General features: G+C 49.5%; 1 protein-coding gene across 4 annotated transcripts in view; it reads right to left on the bottom strand.

Annotated features, from left to right (window-relative positions):
- Window positions 1-17,083, bottom strand: part of CIB4 (calcium and integrin binding family member 4) — a 98,840-nt gene that overhangs the window by 409 nt on the left and 81,348 nt on the right. For 2 of the 4 annotated variants that reach the window (XR_011426150.1, XR_011426149.1), the window contains 4 exons: window positions 11,353-11,494; window positions 2,292-2,401; window positions 1,594-2,151; window positions 1,309-1,397 (listed from right to left, as the gene is read on the bottom strand). Coding sequence is in view for 2 of the 4 variants with exons in the window: in XM_070235765.1 (XP_070091866.1) it covers window positions 1,309-1,397; window positions 2,292-2,401; window positions 11,353-11,494 (341 nt within the window). In the remaining 2 variants the exon portion in view is untranslated. The remainder of the gene's footprint in view (window positions 1-1,308; window positions 1,398-1,593; window positions 2,152-2,291; window positions 2,402-11,352; window positions 11,495-17,083) is intronic. The other 2 variants (XM_070235765.1, XM_001502704.6) reach the window with 1 other exon arrangement.

The following is a 17,083-nucleotide window of genomic DNA, read 5'->3' as shown; positions in this document are numbered from 1 at the left end:
ATTGTCGTGCTGGAACCAATAGAAAGAAATCAGAGAGATTCAAAGAAAAACTCAAGGAGGACAGGATTCCAGCCTCAGCTCTGTGCTGGGCTGTTAAGGAAGAAGAGGAATTACCCTTGGTTGGGGTGGTCCCAGGTGTGGACTCTCTTTTAGAGAGCCTGCCCAAGCCAGAGCCCCGTGGCAGCCATGTTGGAATGGAGAGTCCTCTCTCTCCTTCAGCCAGGTGGTTGGAAGAGGGGTGGACACCTGACCTGAGCAGGGCCAATCAGATTGTCTCTCCGGAAATTTGGAGTCTGAGTTCAGAGACATTACTTAGGAGTCACTGAGGGTCATTTGGAGCCAGGGAGATATGAACTTTACTGCTGTGGGGAGGCCGTGTGTGGCATCATGTCTGACAAAGCAGAGATGCTGGTTTGCACATAGAGTGAAGTGTAGAGTTGCCGAGGAGAGGGGCAGAGACTCTGCACGGAGAAAAGCGAAAATCACCATCCTGGGTGCCTGACGGGGTGCTCTCTGAGCTCTAGCTGTCTTTGTTCTTTTTTGATTGGCTTGTTAAACCATTTGAGTGGGCATCCTTTGCTGTCAAAATCACCTAGACTATGAGACCAAGAGCAGAAGAGGGCCCAGGAGTAGCAGACACATGCACACGGGTGCCAGCTCATCACAGGAAGGGTGCTCTCGCGGGGCTGTTCCATCACGAAATGGGCTGCCTCTCGGGGTGCTGTGTTTCCCAGAACTGGAAGGTTCCAAACAAGACTGTGAAACATGGCCAGGAAAATATGGAGATGGCCAATCATCTCATAGGCCAGATGAGACCGTTAAGGCCCCTTTCTGCCTTCAACAAGGTCTGGAAAGGCTTCAGTTCTTCTCTGAGCTCCACCACCAGCATCTCCACACCCCCATGCAAATTCCCACCTCCTAGTGACCGCTGGAGGGTGTCGGGGGCAGGGGAGCAGGCCTGGCAGTGGCAAAGGCGGCTCCCAAGGTCAGTCCTGGAGCCCGGGGGGCTTTGGGAGAAGCTGCAGGGATGGCGGCTGTGGAGGGGCAGCACCGGAAGTTTGCATCACCCACGTCATTGCAGATCTGGAACGCGATCCTCCCCCTTGCCTTTTAACACCCGCTCCCTGCCTCTTTCTAGGTTACCTAATTTCTCAAGAGCTCCAGTTTTGCTGATTCTGAAAGAATTTGCAAAGTGCCCTGAAAACTCATGACCTCCTTGGGAAGGCTGCCCCCTTGGCAGAGGGGAGGCTAGGGGGGCCCTTCCCGCCCCCCACTGTGCTGGGCATCCCCCACTCCAGAACGCCTTACTTCATGAAGTCTGGAGACTTGGCCATTGCGTGTTCAAACTCTGAGAAAGACAGCATGTTGTCATTGTCCAGATCCGACTCACTCAGGACCTGGCCAGGGGTGCGGAAAGAGCCAGAGAGGAACCGGTATGAGAAAGTGAGATGGGAGCGGAGGGCTCCGGGAGAAGTGCCGCAGGCCCAGTGCTACCACAGGTCAGGCTCCCTGCCAGGTGCTCAACACACATCCCAGAGCCCCCCTGCCCCTTGTGAGGCAGGCACTCTCCTCCTCCACCTGCTATCCCCTCACCCCATGCGAGGACACGGAAGTGCAGAGAGATGAGGTTATGTACACTGAGGTCTGGGACCTGGTGGGCTCGTCTCGTCATGGGAAGAGTCCTCTTAGTGCCTCCAGCACAAACTTGGCAGTGAGAATGGGTGGGAGGGTGAACAGGGTGACATCTTGCACTGCTGTCACTCAGGCACAGGCTGGGGCTCTGTGCTGCAAGAGGTGCACTCAGCTTGGGGAGGCAGCGATGACCCCTCAGGTTTTATCTTTGCTTCTGGTTCCAGTCCAGCCCAAAACACTTAAAGGTTCTCACGGTCTCAGGACAAATGGATCCGTGCCCTGTCTTGCGTTCGTAAGGCTGACTTCATGTCCTGCCACGCTTTGGACTGTCACTCTGGGGCATCTGGGCACTGTGTTGTGCTGAGATGACGTGGGGAAGGGAACGTTGTGATGTGTCCCTCTGATGCTAAGATGCTGTTGGGCCCCCTGCCTGCAGTGACTGCAGTGTTGGTGGGAGGGCAGCTGGGAGTGGGTGGCTCTGTCACAATGCTCTGGGGACCCTGGAAGGGAGTCATGATCCTGGAGGAAGGACAGAAAATTGGGGGGTCGCCTCCAGCCATGTGCCCCTCCCTCAAGGCACTTCACCCTGCCTGCCGTCCAGGGGCTTTGGGTGATGGCCTGCCCACCCCACCCGCAGCCCCACAGCCCCAGGTACACACGTGGCTCGTGAGGTCGGTCAGCAGGTCCTCCGACATGTCGTCACTGTTGAGCAGTCGGAGGATGATCTCCTGTAGGTCCTCCTCGTCGATGAAGCCATTCTCATTAAAATCTGCAAAGAGGAGGCAGGGCCTGAGAGGAAGCGGGCTCTCTTGGCCTCCAAGAGTCCCGGGGGCCATGGTACCAGCCAGGACCCCACAGACTCCCACCAGCCTCTGGGGTGCCCCGCAGAACCTAGTGGGCCCAGGTAGGCCTAGAACCTAGGACTCCGTGAGACCTGGGCAGGCCAAAGGGATGAGGCCCTGCAGTAGCTGGGCAGGCCACAGAAGAAGGTGGTTAATAACCCAAAGTAATAATAATAATAATAAGCATTGATTGGGTACTACCTGCTCAGATTTGTCCTGAGAACTTCACCTGTTTTAGGTCACTGAATCTTCACAATTCTCCTTTTGTAAGTCTCACTTTACCAAAGGGAAACAGGCACAGAGGTGTTATATGATTTGTGTACACTACCAACGAGTGGAAGGCTGGAGATTCAGACCTGGCTGGCTGGGCCCCGAGTCCAACAGCACCCACCACGCTGTGGAAATCCCAGTCTCAGACCTCACGAGCCACGTGTCTTTTGGTGGCTGGAAGCTGGGCAGCATCGGGGAGCAGGAGGAGGCCTGGCTTTCGAGCCAGAGGACCTGGGCACACGTGCCTGCTCCTGTCACTCTGCATCAGGCGCAGAGATGTATCGGGCTGGTTCCTGCCCACAAGGAGCTCCCAGGCTGGGGGTGCAGGGGAGACTGTCGGGCCCTTGAGCAGCTTGGCTCCAGGAAGAGAGAAACAGGCATGCCTAGGACTCTGAGGGTTTCCGGATGTGCTTGTTCATCTCTGGATGGGGCTGGGGGTGTGAATGAGGAAGACTCTTGGAGGACAAGGCATCAAAGAAGGACTAAAAGGCTTGGGTCTTCAGAGATGGCAACTGGAGGAGGTGCCAGAGTCGCTAGGGACAGTGGCAGAAAAAGAACAGCACTGGGGTGATCAGTCTGGTGTGAGGGGAACAGAGGCTTGGGAGAAGGTCAGAGGTTAAGTCTGGGAGGTGGGTGGAGCTTCGAAGGGCCTTGAATGCCACGATGAGACGGTTGTACCGACATTCTTGGCAGCCCTCCCCTAGGACACCCAGCACAGTCCCTGCACCACTCATCAGCCATGTAGTAAATGCAATAAATTAGTCAAGTATAGTCATTATCACCATGGCAGACACAGATGTGCCAGGCAATGGTCTGAAGGCTTTATATTCCACTGCCTGAATCCTCATGACAGTTATAGAAACTGAGGCACACAGAGATTAAATAACCACGCTCACTTCCTTAATCTCATTTCAGCCTCTTGCCTTTAAATATCCTCTATACACTGATGAATCCCAAATTTACATCTCCAGCCTGGGCTCCTCCTGACCTGAGGCGCGTATATTCACCTGCTTCCCGCCCTCTCCGCTTGCAGGTCTGATAGGTCCGTCCAAACCCAAACTCCTGGTAGGCGCCCTCCACCCTGCCCCCAAACCTGCTGCAAATGGGCAACGCCACCCTCAAGTCACTCGGCCAATGATCTCGGAGTCCTCCTTGACTGTCTCCTTCCCTTGTCCCCCACAGCTGAGGGATCAGCAGACCCTCCCAGCTCCAACTTCAAGAGAGAGAAAACCCAGCCGGATGACCTCTCCCCCCTGCACTGCCTCCGCCCTGGTCCAGCCACTGTCGCCTCTCTCTAGGATCCACAGCAGCCTCCCAGCTGGTCTCCCGCCTCTCATTCCACCCCCTTCAGTCTGTTCTCAACAGAGCAGCCAGAGTGAGCCCGTTCATTGTCCTTCATTCCTCCCCCAGCACCTCTCTCACAGGCTCCCATCTCAGCCACAGGAAAGCCCAGGGTCTGCCCTGCCCTCGCTCTGCCTCTCGCCAGTCCTCCATCAGGCGAGGCACACTCCTGCCTCAGGGCCTTTGCACCGGGGTCCCCTCACTGGAACACTCACCCCAGAGATCCTCTGGGTCTTGATTCAAAGGCCAGCTTCTCACCAGGGCGCTACCCAGAACCTGTCGAACATCGTCCTTCCTGCCCCTTTCCCTGCTTGGCCTCTCTCCCAGCACCGATACTGCCTGACACACTGTGTGTGCCGCTCCTTAGCTCGTTTGCTTCCCTCCACTAGAATGCCAATTCCACAAGGGCAGAAGTTCTCGTCTTTTTGGTCACTACTGTATCTCTAGCTGCTAGAACAATGCCTGGAACACAGTAGGCACTCAATGAGTATTTGCTGGCTAAGTGAGCGAATGAACTACCCAAGGTCACACATTGGCAAGTGATGGAGACAAGATTAAACCCAGGCAGTGTGACTCTATGGGCAGTCTGTGCCATTAATCATTCGTAATTTTATTGTAATAAAGTGCCAATTTTTTGCTGGGCAGATGACCATCTAAAATGATCACTACATTTCCCAGCCTCCCTTGCAGCTGGCTGTGGCCACACAACTGAGTTCTGGCCAAAGAGACGCAAGCAGAAGAGGCGCAGGCAACTTCTGGGAATGTCTTTAAAGAGAAGGTGTAGCCCTTTGTGACAATGAGGCGACCTTGGGAATGCAAGATAAAGCGACAAAATAGGAGGAACCTGGGTCCCCAGCGCTGCAGAACCATCATGGACAAGTGGCCCTGGAATTCTCCGTGTTAGAGACAGAGCACGTAGTGGCCAGTGATCTGGGAAGCTATCTTGTGTGAGCCACTTGGGGTTCCCTGTCATTTGCCACTAAATTTAATCCTAAGTAATTCATTATCTGAGCCTCATTTTCCTCATCTGTAAAACGGGTGATAGCAGCACCTCCACAGAGTTGCTGTGAAGGTTGAATAAGAAGATACATGTAAGTCACTTGGCGTGGCGTTGGCATATGGAATGTGTTTATTGGATATAGTAAAGACTCAATTCTGTATCACTTGATGATTATTAACTACTAAAAATGTAAACCTTAGAAACAGTAATATTCTGCCTTGAAGAGTGAGAGCGAGAGCTGGATTGGGCCCAGAGTGGAGGAGTGAGTTTGCGGGTGTCACAGGATCCTTCAGTGGTAGAGCCAAGACTTTTGTCTCTGTTCCCAAGGCAGGATATGGATGTGGAGGGTACAACTAACCGCGTCATTCCTTAAGTAGGTGGCTCTCCCCTGGTTGAATGTTTATCAGCCCCAGGGACTGGAGGCTCCGGCCTGACACGTTCACCCAGGCTCTCCCTGCACAGCTCTGCAATTACACGCCATGGGTCACGGGGCGGAGGGACCAGCGCTGGGACTGGAGGCAGTGGGCAGCCACAATGACGTTGCACTGCTGGTTATAAGCTCTGCGGCCTCTCCCAGAGACCCCGCAGTGTCCCCAGGCATCCTGCTGGCCCAGCTTCCATATGCAGAGACTGCAGCAAAGTGACACTACTTTGGTCCCAAGCCATCTGGAAACAGAATAATTTGCTAGAGTAAAATGTAGTTCTGGACTGTTCCCCTCCTTTGGGGGTGCAAGGGCAGAGCAGCCTGGGAAAGGGCTGGGGGCTGGGAGCTCTGGGCCACTGGCCAGCCCATGCGGCCTCAGGGCCTGCATCCTTGGGCCACTCTGGGGAGGGGGAGCCTTCCTCTTGCTGTTTCCCAACAATGGGGGAGATTAGAGAGCTGGTAGAGTCAGAGCTCAGCCCTCACATCCCCCCAAAACACTCTTACCATCATCATCCCAACCTCTCTGTCATGTTACTCCTTGCAATTGACAGCGCAGTACTTTCACAAAAATTAGCCCATTTGATCAAGTGAGGCAGGGCACGCTTTCATTACTGTTCCCGCGAGAGCTGAGGTTGCCTCCCTGCCTCTCCCAGCCACCAGCATCCCTTGTCACTGCATCAGATCTTGGGAACGTGCGGGAAAGTCTGCTGCTGGTGCTCTGGCAGCTGCCCGAGGGTAATTCCTATCTGGTGGAGGCCATGCTGTTGGGAGCAGGCAGGCGGTGCTGGGATGTTGGCCTCTGACAAGTACAAGTCTCCCCGGAGGTGCCGAGAGGAGGATGGATTTGCTGGAGGCCAGGACTATCCCTCAAAGCAGAAACTGGAGCCCAGTAGGCACATCCCAGGTAGGTATATTGGCCTTGCTGGATTCTTCACCAAATCACTTCCCCCTCCCTTCTTACTAACGGAACTACAATTCTTGTTCAGGCTGACACCATGTTTGGTTTAAAATACTCTGCTTTCCAGTCTCCTTGCCTCTATGTGTGGCCATGTGACATAGTTCTGGCCAATGAAGTTATAAACATAGTCATGGCCAAAGGGACTGGGTAGGGCTTCCAAGAAAGTTTGCTAAGGAAGACTAGACAATCTGTGCCTTTGAATGTCCATTTTGCCCTTTTTCCTCCTCCCATCCCTTTTTCTTCCTGCCTGGAATGAAGATGAGATGCCTGCAGGCACAAAAACCACTTTGTGACTCTGAGGACAGCAGTCCCACAGTAAAGATGGCAGATCAGGAGGCTTGAAGGAGCCGGGGCCCTGGGTTACTTCCTGGAGCTGTGCCCCTGGCTCCGGACTGCCTGATCCTAGGCTCCTTTTTTTTTAAACATGGATGCTCTTCCACATAACTGAATGCAATCCTAACTGACATGGTAGGTCAGAGTAGTAGTTCTCAAACTCTGCTGCACTGTGGAATCACCCGGGGAGCTTTTAAAAAGCCAACGAACAGGGCCTACCCAGCACCATCACATCGCATCTCGGCAGCTGGGGCCCAAGGAGCCGTAGGTCTTAAAAAGCCCCCAGGTGATTCCAGTGGGGAGCCACAGCTGAGAACCTGCAGGTTAGAACAGCGCTTCTTAAACTTCCAGGTGCAAGGAACCACGGGGGTCTTGTTACAAGGTGGGTTCTGATTCAGTAGGTGGGCAGTGGGGCCTGAGATTCTGCATTTCTAACAAGCTTCCTGGCTGTGTTGATGCTGCTCATGCGTGGGCCACCCTTGGAGTAACGAGGGTTCAAAGCACTGAGTTAGGTCTTGGGCTTTGGCTAAGAATGATCACCGTGGCCGTTACCACCACTGTCTTCTCCTTTCCGTCTCCTTCTCCCTTTCTTTCTTTTTATTCCTCCTCTTCTGCCTCCATTGCTGCCACTCCCACCTCAATTTAGTGAGCAGCTACCACATGCCAGGCATCGGGCTTAGAGATTCCCCTGTCCCATCTCTAATCCTGCTGACAGGTCTACGAGGTCACAAGTCTGCTCAGCCCAAAGAGAATTCGGGTTTGTCTGGGTATAACTGATGAGGTCCTGGAGTTGAAGAGTCCCTGGGTGTCTATTTTCACAGCTGATTTGCACGAAGATTTTGTGCTTTTTGTTTTTGTACTTGAGCTCAAGGAGGACGGAAACCACTCGAGGGGCTCGGAAAGGGAGGGTGGAAGAAGATACAAGGACCGTGAGGGACAGGTGGTGTCTGGTCCTGGATCTGGCCTGAGGCGCTCAGTCGGACCTCTTGAGAGTGAGGGCATTCTCCCCACTTCTGAGCTGAATGCAGTTTGGCTCCCGTGCCTTGGAGCCTGAAGAGAACCTGCTGCTCTTCCAGCTCCCTGAAGGGTTTGGGTGTTTTTGTTTGTTTAGCTCTGGGAGCCATGGAAAGACGTCTGAGACAGACATCTTTTGGGACATCTGCCCAGGCTACACTTTACCATCTCTGAGAAGCATCCATCCTCCCACCCGCTCCAGTGGTAGGCCTCTGGCGCCATGTTTGTTTACGTGGCTCTGCTTCTTCTTGGCTGTGGTCGATTGGAGAAGGCCGATCACCTAACCCAGGGGCAGCTAGATCATTGGTTTGTTTGAGCCAATCAGCATCTCCTGGGAAAATGGAAGAGAAACAGATGCTTGTGGCTAGTCAGTCTGAGTGAAGCCCCCAGGCCATGTGGGGGGCCAGGGTAGTCGTCTTTGGCCCATAGGCACAGAAGCATAAAAATCAGATCTGCAGAAAGAGAAGGTAAACGGAGAGAAACAGAGACGAGGGACTAAACAGCCATAGAGAGAAAAGGAGAAAGTAGCTGTCTTGCTTCCTGATCACTTGCCAGCTACATCCTAGGCCCTCAGGAGGCCTGCCTCCATTCTTCCATAGGTTCCACACTGCTTGTGGTGGATAAACTCTAGTGCCCCCCAACCTCTGATGATCTGTCCTTCTTGGTGTTCATGCTTTAATGTGAGTGGGTGGGGACTGCTAACCAACAGAATTTGGCAACAGTGATGGGATGTCACTTCTGTGGTTGCAATATGTTGTATCAGATAAGACTCTATCTTTCCAGCATACTGACTCAAGAGACTCTCTCCCTAGCTGTCTTTGAAGAAGCAAGTGACCATGGGTGAGTAGGCCCATGAGGCAAGGAGCACAGGTCAGCCTCTGGAAATTGAGGCCCGCCTCCAGCCAATAGCCAGCAAGAAACCAGGGTTGTAAGTTCTATAGACACAAAGAAATAAATTCTGCCAGCAACTGGAGTGAGCTTAGAAGTGGATTTTTCCCCAGTCAAGCATTCTCCAGGTGAGAATGCAGCCCGGCCAGAATTTTGATTGCAGTCTTGTGAAAACCTAAGAACAGGACCAACTAAACCATGCCTGGACTCTTAACCTACAGAAATTGTGACATTATAAATGTGGGTCATTTGAAGCCACTAAGGTTGTGGTAATTTATTATGCAGCATGGAAAGCTAATGCACTCCTGTTCTTCATCATTTGCCTTCTACACAGTGAGTTCCTGTTACCTGCAACCTAAAGACTCTTGGCTAAGACAGGAGCACCCAGTCTGGGCCTGCATTCTCCATCCAGAAGAGCTGCTCCGTCCAGGAGAGTACTGACAGGAGACAGAAGAGGCTTGAGACAGCGCAGCAAGTGCTCTGTGGCAGAAGGCCTGACGGAATGTAGCAGCGACTAGTGGTCTAGAACTCCTTAGATACATTGGAAACTCCCTGGGGACCCCCAGAAATACTTGGGGGTAAGGAAGGAGGAAGACTAATGCATGGGAGGTAGGGACTACTAAGCCAACTGAATTTGGGTATGTGATTTCATTTGTACTTACTCCTCTTGAATTTCACTGTAAATGTGTTTCCTATAGCAAATTTAGGACATTTGGGGCAATTATTTGTTCAAATACCTTTTCCGTCCCATTCATTCACTCGTCTCCTCCTGAGATTCCAATTGAATATACATTAGACCTTTCTATTGTCCTACATGTCCCTAAGGCTCTGTTCCTTTTTCTCATCATATATATTTTTTTCTCTCTGTTCTTATTTCAGATATTTTGTTTTTCAGTTCTATATTTTCTATTTGATTCCTATAGTTTCTATTTCTTGGCTGAGAATTCCTATCTTTTCATTCATTATGAGCATATTTTCTTTTACATCATTGGATACGGTTATAATAGCTGTTTTAAGATAATTGTCAGTAATTCTAACATCTGGATCATGTCAGAGTCAGCCTCCATTCTCAAGAATGAATCCATTTTTCTGTGTTTTTTTTTTAACTTTGTATATTGAATAATTTTGGCTTGTATCTTAGGCATTATAAATGCTTTATTGTGGAAACTTTGGATGCTGTTATATTCCTCCAAAGAGTGCTGAATTTTTTTATACAAGCAGGCAATTAGTTGGATGTAAACTGCAAACCCTGTCACACAGGGACCTTGTTAAAATGCAGTGGCAGCTCAAATCTCTGTTGAGTTCTTCTATCCTCACTTGAGCTGCTTTGAATCTCCCTTTGTATACATGGTTTAGAGGTCAGAAAGAGACTTGGGCATGGTTCATACACAAAATTTGGGCACCCTTTCTCTGGCTTTCTTTCATGGACTCTACCTTCTTTTCACTTTTCAGGGGAGAAGTGCTCCAAACTCTGATCCTTCAAATCAGAAAGAGTTCGGGGTTTCTATCAGTCCTGCATGATGCTGCTCACTGAAGCCCACCTTCAAACTAAAAAAGAAGGAAAAAAGGAGGCGGAGAGGACCATCCAGTACCATTTCCTTCTTCTAAGTGTCAACTCTCTGCTGCTAGAAGCTTTCTACTGCCATCAGGTAGTTGATTTTTATTTTTTGTTTAGAGTTTATAGTTGCTATCTGTGCAAGTGACAGTATGATAGGAGCTTCTCAGCTATTCTTAGCAGGGGAATCTGTGATTTTATTTGAGTTTACTGGATGCTAAGCCTGAGAACATGTGGGATACAAAAATATCATTAAGTCCTTTTTACAGATGAGAAAACTGAGCCCTCATAGGTCCATCTGGCTTAAAACTCCTCCACTCCATGAGGCAGGAATAAGCTGGTGTCCACTATGTGGCAATAGGGGAGGAGCTGGCAGGAAAGGAAGGCAGGTGAGATGCCAAACTATTCAAGCCTAAGATACAAGTTCTTTGGGGCCAAGAAGTTGCCACGATAAGCTTAAAGCCTTGCACATGGTCTGTTCGAAGCCTTCTCAAGATTTCTTTGTTTCTTTCTTTTTGATTCTTTTTGAGAATTCCAGGCATCCCAGCTGTGCTAAGGGGCCATGAGCCTGCAGAAGAGCCATCTTTAGCAGAGTCTTATGGCTACCCCAGCCAAAATCAGAGACCAAAAAATATCATAGGACCTCAGAGATGATCTTTCTCAAACCCTTCATTTTAAGGATGAAGAAACTGAGGCCCAGAAAGGTGAAATGATTTGCCCAAGATTTCTCAGCCATTTAGTAACCGAGCCAGTTTCAGTGGTTGAATCTCTTAACTTATGCAAATCAAGCATAACTCCTTCATATCCATATGTAGTCCTCTCTCTGGCCTGCCCACACCACAACCATGAAGTAGCAACACCAATGACTCCATTTGCTTCTGATGGCATGGAGGGGAGGGCATCAATCTCTTGGAGTAGTAGTTCTCAATCATTTTTTAAAAGTCTACAGTGTTTGAGAAATATGACAATACCCATTAATACCCAAGTGAACCCCAATAACACCACCTCACCAATGCACTGATGTCAATGGATTCCAGATGTGGTATGTACTCTGTGGCACTCGCCCCTCCCCTCCCCGTCCCCCACAGCACCCACCATAGATGCGAAAGGCGTACTCAATCTTCAGGCTGGGGCAAGCCTGCTCACTGAACACAGATGCCATGCCCAGCACATCCTCAAAGGAGAACACACCGTTGTGGGCGAACACTCTGCAGATTCGGTCTCTGAAAGGGTTGACCTGTGGGTGGGGAGGAGGAGGCACGAGTTCTATCACCATCAAGTTCATGCCTCCCTGGCCCTTGCTCATCTTCCCGAAGCACAGTGTCCTGAGTTTGAGAAGAAAATAACAGCAACAGATTAAATATTGGAGTAGATGCTGGGTCAGCGAACCAGGACCCTGGGTGTGATGGAGGGTACCAGGGATGAAGGACTATGTTTAACATCACTCTCCTCACTGTCATCACCTCCTGCATGCACCTTCTAAGGATTCATATTTTGGTCTTACTCTTTTTTATGGTTATTAATTTTCTCCATGTTATGTACAAAATTTGGAAAATACAAAAAAAAAGCATGAAGAATGGGATAAAAATTCTTTGTAATCCAGTCCCCAGAGTCAGCCACTGTCAACATATTGATGTATAAGTCAGACAGACCCAGGTTTAAGTCCTGGCCTCAGTGTTTACTAGTGAGTAACCTTAGTGCAGACAAATTACATGATCTCCTGAGGCTAAGTTTTCCCACCTACGGGGTTGGGTGGGGTAATACTATATTGGCCTATAGGCTTGTTGTGAGGATTAAACAGCGTAAGTCTAAGGCTGCTCAATGTCTGATAAATAACACTCAACAAGTGGTAGCTGTTAGTTGTTTATAACTACTACAGATAGTATAATTTGCACAGAAATTTTCATTTTTAAACCAGACTATTTCTCAAATTCGAGTGCCAAGCGAGTAAGGTGATTTTAGGAAGCTTGGCTCCCCTAAACTGGGCCTGGCCAGGGGAACACATGAGAGGGCGCTTCCGATGTCAGTGCCACCTGGTTCTGAGCAAACACCCCAGTCGTTTCTCACCAGTTCAGAGGCAGCCCGCTAAGGCCACCTCGCTGCTCTCCCTCGGGCCCCAGGAATGGGCAGGCTGGGTGGGCTGTGGGGTGGAGCGGTGGGCAGACCTAATGAGAGTTAAAGGCACAGAGCAGGCCTGGAAATCTTTGAAAGTAGCGAGTTTGTCTTTGCAACCTCCTCCTCCCACTTTCTGTGCCCCTAATCCATTCCCACCTGCCAGGACTCCTTCCCCCAGTTGTGCAGGGGCCCAGCACTGGCCTGTTCCAAACCACCCGCCTCCTGGCAGGCCTCGTTGGATCCCGATTTTGCTCTAGTGATCCACAATGACCCCCGATCCCTCCCTCCCCACCGACGAACATTTCTTTCCCTTGGCTGCACCTCAGCTAAGAAAGCTGTTGGATTCTGTGAACTCACAGGGCAGATCAGAGTGGCCAGTAGTTCCTCAATCTTTCAAATTTTTAATTAGTTGAAGCAAATCCCTGGTTGATTTTTCTAGTCCCCTTTCACTGACACGGTATCTCCTCAAGGCTCCAGGCTTCACGCCAAAGGGTTAGTTTCTCTGCTTCAAGCACGCAGTGGCCCCATCACTTCCCTTACAGGCCTTGAGCCCCACCTCTGGGGGCCCAGCTCCTTGTCCACCTCTCCTTGGGGCTGCCCCAGCCCCAGCCAGTGCTCAGCTCTCTGGCTTTGATTTCTCCATTCTGCGCACAGGAAACTTCCCTTTCATTTCTTTTGAACTCAGCTACATATTAAATCTATGGTTTAATTTTATTTGGTATTCCTATGTACTTGAGGCCGGAAGGAAGACTTTCTGTGTCACCTCAGGTAGCCATATAGTTCTCAAACTTTAGAGAGCATGCAGGTTACCCCAGGTCCTTGTTAAAAACGTGAATTGTAAACTCACGCCCTCAGAGCTCCTGTTTTAAGGTCTGGGTGTGGCCCAGCATGGGGGATGGGATTGTCTCCCTGAAAACTTATCTGTTGAAGTCCTAACCGCCAGCACCTTGGAATGCGACCTCATTTGGAAATAGGGTCATTTAAATGTAACTAGTTAAGATGAGGGCAATAGGAAGTAGGGTGGGGCCGTAATCCAATATGACAGATGTCCTTATAAAAGGGGGAAAGTTGGACTCAGAGACACGCACTCAGAGAGAACACCGTGTGGAGATGAAGGCAGAGATCGAGGTGATGCGTCTACAGGCCAAGGATGCCAAAGATGCCAGCAAGCCACCAGAAGCTGGGAGAGAGGCCTGGAAAAGAGCCTTCCTCACAACCTTCAGAAGGAACCAAGCCTGCAGACACCTTGATTGCACATGTCCAGCCTCCAGAACTGAGACAGTAAATTTCTGTGGTTTAAGCCATGGGGTTGTGGTATATTGTTACAGCAACTGTAGCAAACTAACACACCCGAGACCCTGCATTGTAATAAGATCCCCAGGTGACCGGTTAATCTCACTCATCTATACAAGTACATGTTCCAGGAGTGGTCGGGGTTGGGGTGAATCCAGGCAGCCCTGCTAGAACTTCCAAAGAAGCTCCTGCCGTGTGTGCTTCCTCCGTCCCTTCCCCTCGACATCCCCAGGAATGCTCGGTTTGACTGCCTCAGACACTAACTCCAGCTTCGGTGATGTGTTCCAGGGCACGTGGACCCAGCTAAGTGGCTTTACAGATTGCTTTGCCGAATTTTAACTACATAACGCTCACAATGGATAAGTGGCTTAACAAGATCCCTGCGAGGGAACCACAATCGAAGATAATGCTTACAATGCAAATGCAAGTGAACAACACGGAAATGTCAGGGCAGATACCTCTTGTACTCAAACTACAAGTTCTTCTCTGTGAGGTAGAGATGATGAGAATCTAGTCAGACAGAACGACGAGTCCCAGCTTCAGTTCTGTTTTCCTGCACTCGAACAAGTGCAAGACAGATCAGCAAGCTCACTGTCTAAGCACATATTCAACCAGGGCATGAGATACCAATCTTCTCTTCCCTGGGGGCCTCCCTCATGACTTGGCTTTGCTGGTAGTGACCGGAGGGAGGTGAGTGCCAGGAAGCCAATCCACTCCCCCTTAGACCGCGTCCTGTGACTCTGTTATCTACGCACGTGCACGCATATGCATTCACACACACACTGTCATAGAGATGGGGAAGGGGCAGTTGATGTGTGGCTGGTGGTAACAAGAATATACAGAGAACACAACATGGTGAGCAGATCCTGTTGAAGATGCAGAGAAAATATTGCTGAAGATGCAGAGAAATAAGCATTAATAAATTTCACACTGTGGAAGGTTTGCTACATAGGTGAAGAAAAGTACAGATATTTCTTGCGTGGTTTTCCTGGATTCTGTTTTGATAATGAAACACATGAAGAACCACATTTCTGTGACCCTCTGAAGGAAAGAGATGATATGGATGGAACAGTATGTTACTTCTTTAATAAAAACATCATTTATGGGAAAAATCGAGTGTAATCACGGATGGAGTGGCTGCTCCATGATGAAAAAGAATTCTGGGTAAGGGGGTGGGGTGGGGCGGGGATGGTGACACATGTGAAACTAATTTCCTGCAGGTGACTGTAGTCAAGAAGTCAAGTCCAGCACACGATATGCTGCGGGATGCATTGATGTGGTTAGCTTTTTTAAAAAAAGGTTTAAAATATAGTAAACCCTACAGAACGATTTGTAATCAGAAGGGAAGTGACTATGAAAATCTTTTGAACTGCACAGAGATTTGCTGGTTATTTCTTGGCAGAGCACTTAAAATAGCCATCAAACTTAAACAAGAATTATACGCGTTTCTTACCCAAAAAAAGACAAGCATTCCAAATTTGCTGAGCTTCTTACGATAAGTGGCTGTTGGCAGTTTGCGACCTCACAGGTAAGCACCAAAAGATGAACTCAGCTTCTTCTGGCTCTTCAAGGTGAAGGCGACTAGTTTTAACAGTGGGTGAGGAACTACTTGCTTTTCCAAAGAAACTCATGCTTTGGAGAGAATATTTTGAAAACGAGATTTTTGTTGTTGAAAATGTGGTGTTACCTATAAGAATGCTTATATCTGCATATTTGAAAATACTAGATTTTTCTAATCTGTTTGAAAATCATCCAAATGAAGAGTGTCAGTGAATTTTGAGTCCATTTGTCAAAAATATGAAAACGCAATGCTTCCCAATTAGCTTGAAAGAGCCACTGACTGACGTAAGGGAAGACGGACATCTACCAGCTTAATTTCAGCAAAGAGCCTTTGATTGGTGGGTGAGATTGAAAATGAGTACCATAATTTAATACAGCCGATGATACATCTCTTCTCTTTGGATCAGCTCAGACAGCCATTAAAAATCAACTCAACTGGAACCAGACCTCTGAACGGCTCCCTCTCAAAGGGTTAAAGCAAGATTTCAAAGAATAAACAAGCAGCGTATCCATCCGCATTGCTGCTCTTACGCTATTGTTATTAACTATAAGCAAACAATAAAATTATGAGAGGAGGAAATTTTGTTATATAAAATAAAGGAGAATTTGTCTTTTAAATGTAATCTGTAACTTCTAAATTTTTTATTTTGCTTGTTTATATCTTAACATATTACTCTTATAGTAAAGTTACAGAATTTATAAATGAATATACACAGATTATGGGTGCATGCTCCACATTTTTTTATTGCTGGGGAGGTATGATCAAAAATGCCTGGGGGTCTCTGGTCTAGACTAACTCCTTCATATCACGGATGTGGAAATGCAGCCCTGGGGGGAGGAAAGTGACTGGCCCAAGGTCACTCAGCCTAGGACCCAGGTCTCCTGAACCTGCCCAGAACTCTTTCCACTATAGCGACTTGTGGCAAATAAACATTAAAGGTGGTGATGGAGACAAAGCATGGGACCATTAAAATGTGCAGACTTTGAAAGTGGAACCCTCTTAAAATACTTACTTTAATAAAAAAAAAAATTTTTTCACAGAGTGTAAAAATAGGCTGAAGTGACTTTCAGCCTATGAGAGTTCTGTGTCTGGTGGGTAATGACTGTCCCTACGAATGTGAGAAGCACCTCAGGGAGGCCCAGTGGCTCAAACGCTGCGGGAAGGAGAAGCCAAGAGGAGAAGGCGAAGGCCACAGCGGGCCCTCGCGCTTGGGAATGGTGGAGGCACTGGAGTGAGGAGCAGAGGATGCTGTTCCTGAGAAGATGGCAGGGCAGATGTCAGCTGCAGGGCTAGGCCCGGGTCACCAGAGCTGTGTCTGGGCCCTGGAGGCAAGGGGCAGCTGGTACAGTTCTCTGTGAGGCCTGGTGGGCACCCAGGACAGTGTCCTCGGCCTGTCTCTCTTCCAACAACAGCAGCTTCCCTCTCCCCCAGGTTCCCTGCCTCCTCACTTCCCAGAGGGAGATCCCGGGGCACAGACGTCCCCTATGATGACGTATCCTTAGCACATACGCAGGTCCATGCAAAGGGACAGCAGTGGTGCTACAGGGGGAGTTTCTAAGGGTCCGGGAGATGCTGCCCCTGTGCCTCTCCCTGCTCTCCACCTTGAGCTAAGTGCCAGCTCCGCTGGTGTCCTCAGTTCCAGGCCAGCCACCAGCAGACAGAAGAACAGCTGGGAAGAGGCAGGAGACGGAGCAAGGCTTGTTCCTGATCACAGTCCCAGTTCACTCTCTCCCGGATTGGTGTTGCTATGACTTTAACAATCTGAAATTTGAACCAATAAATTTTGTGACCTATCCAGAGAGTCATAGCCTGCATTAAATTTTACACTCATTTGGACGTCTTCAATCCTCCAGAGGA

The sequence above is a fragment of the Equus caballus genome, chromosome 15, assembly GCF_041296265.1.
Source record: "Equus caballus isolate H_3958 breed thoroughbred chromosome 15, TB-T2T, whole genome shotgun sequence".
Classification (NCBI taxonomy): Eukaryota; Metazoa; Chordata; class Mammalia; order Perissodactyla; family Equidae; genus Equus; species Equus caballus.
Note: the sequence above shows the minus strand (reverse complement) of the source record. Positions and strands in the feature narration are given on the sequence as shown.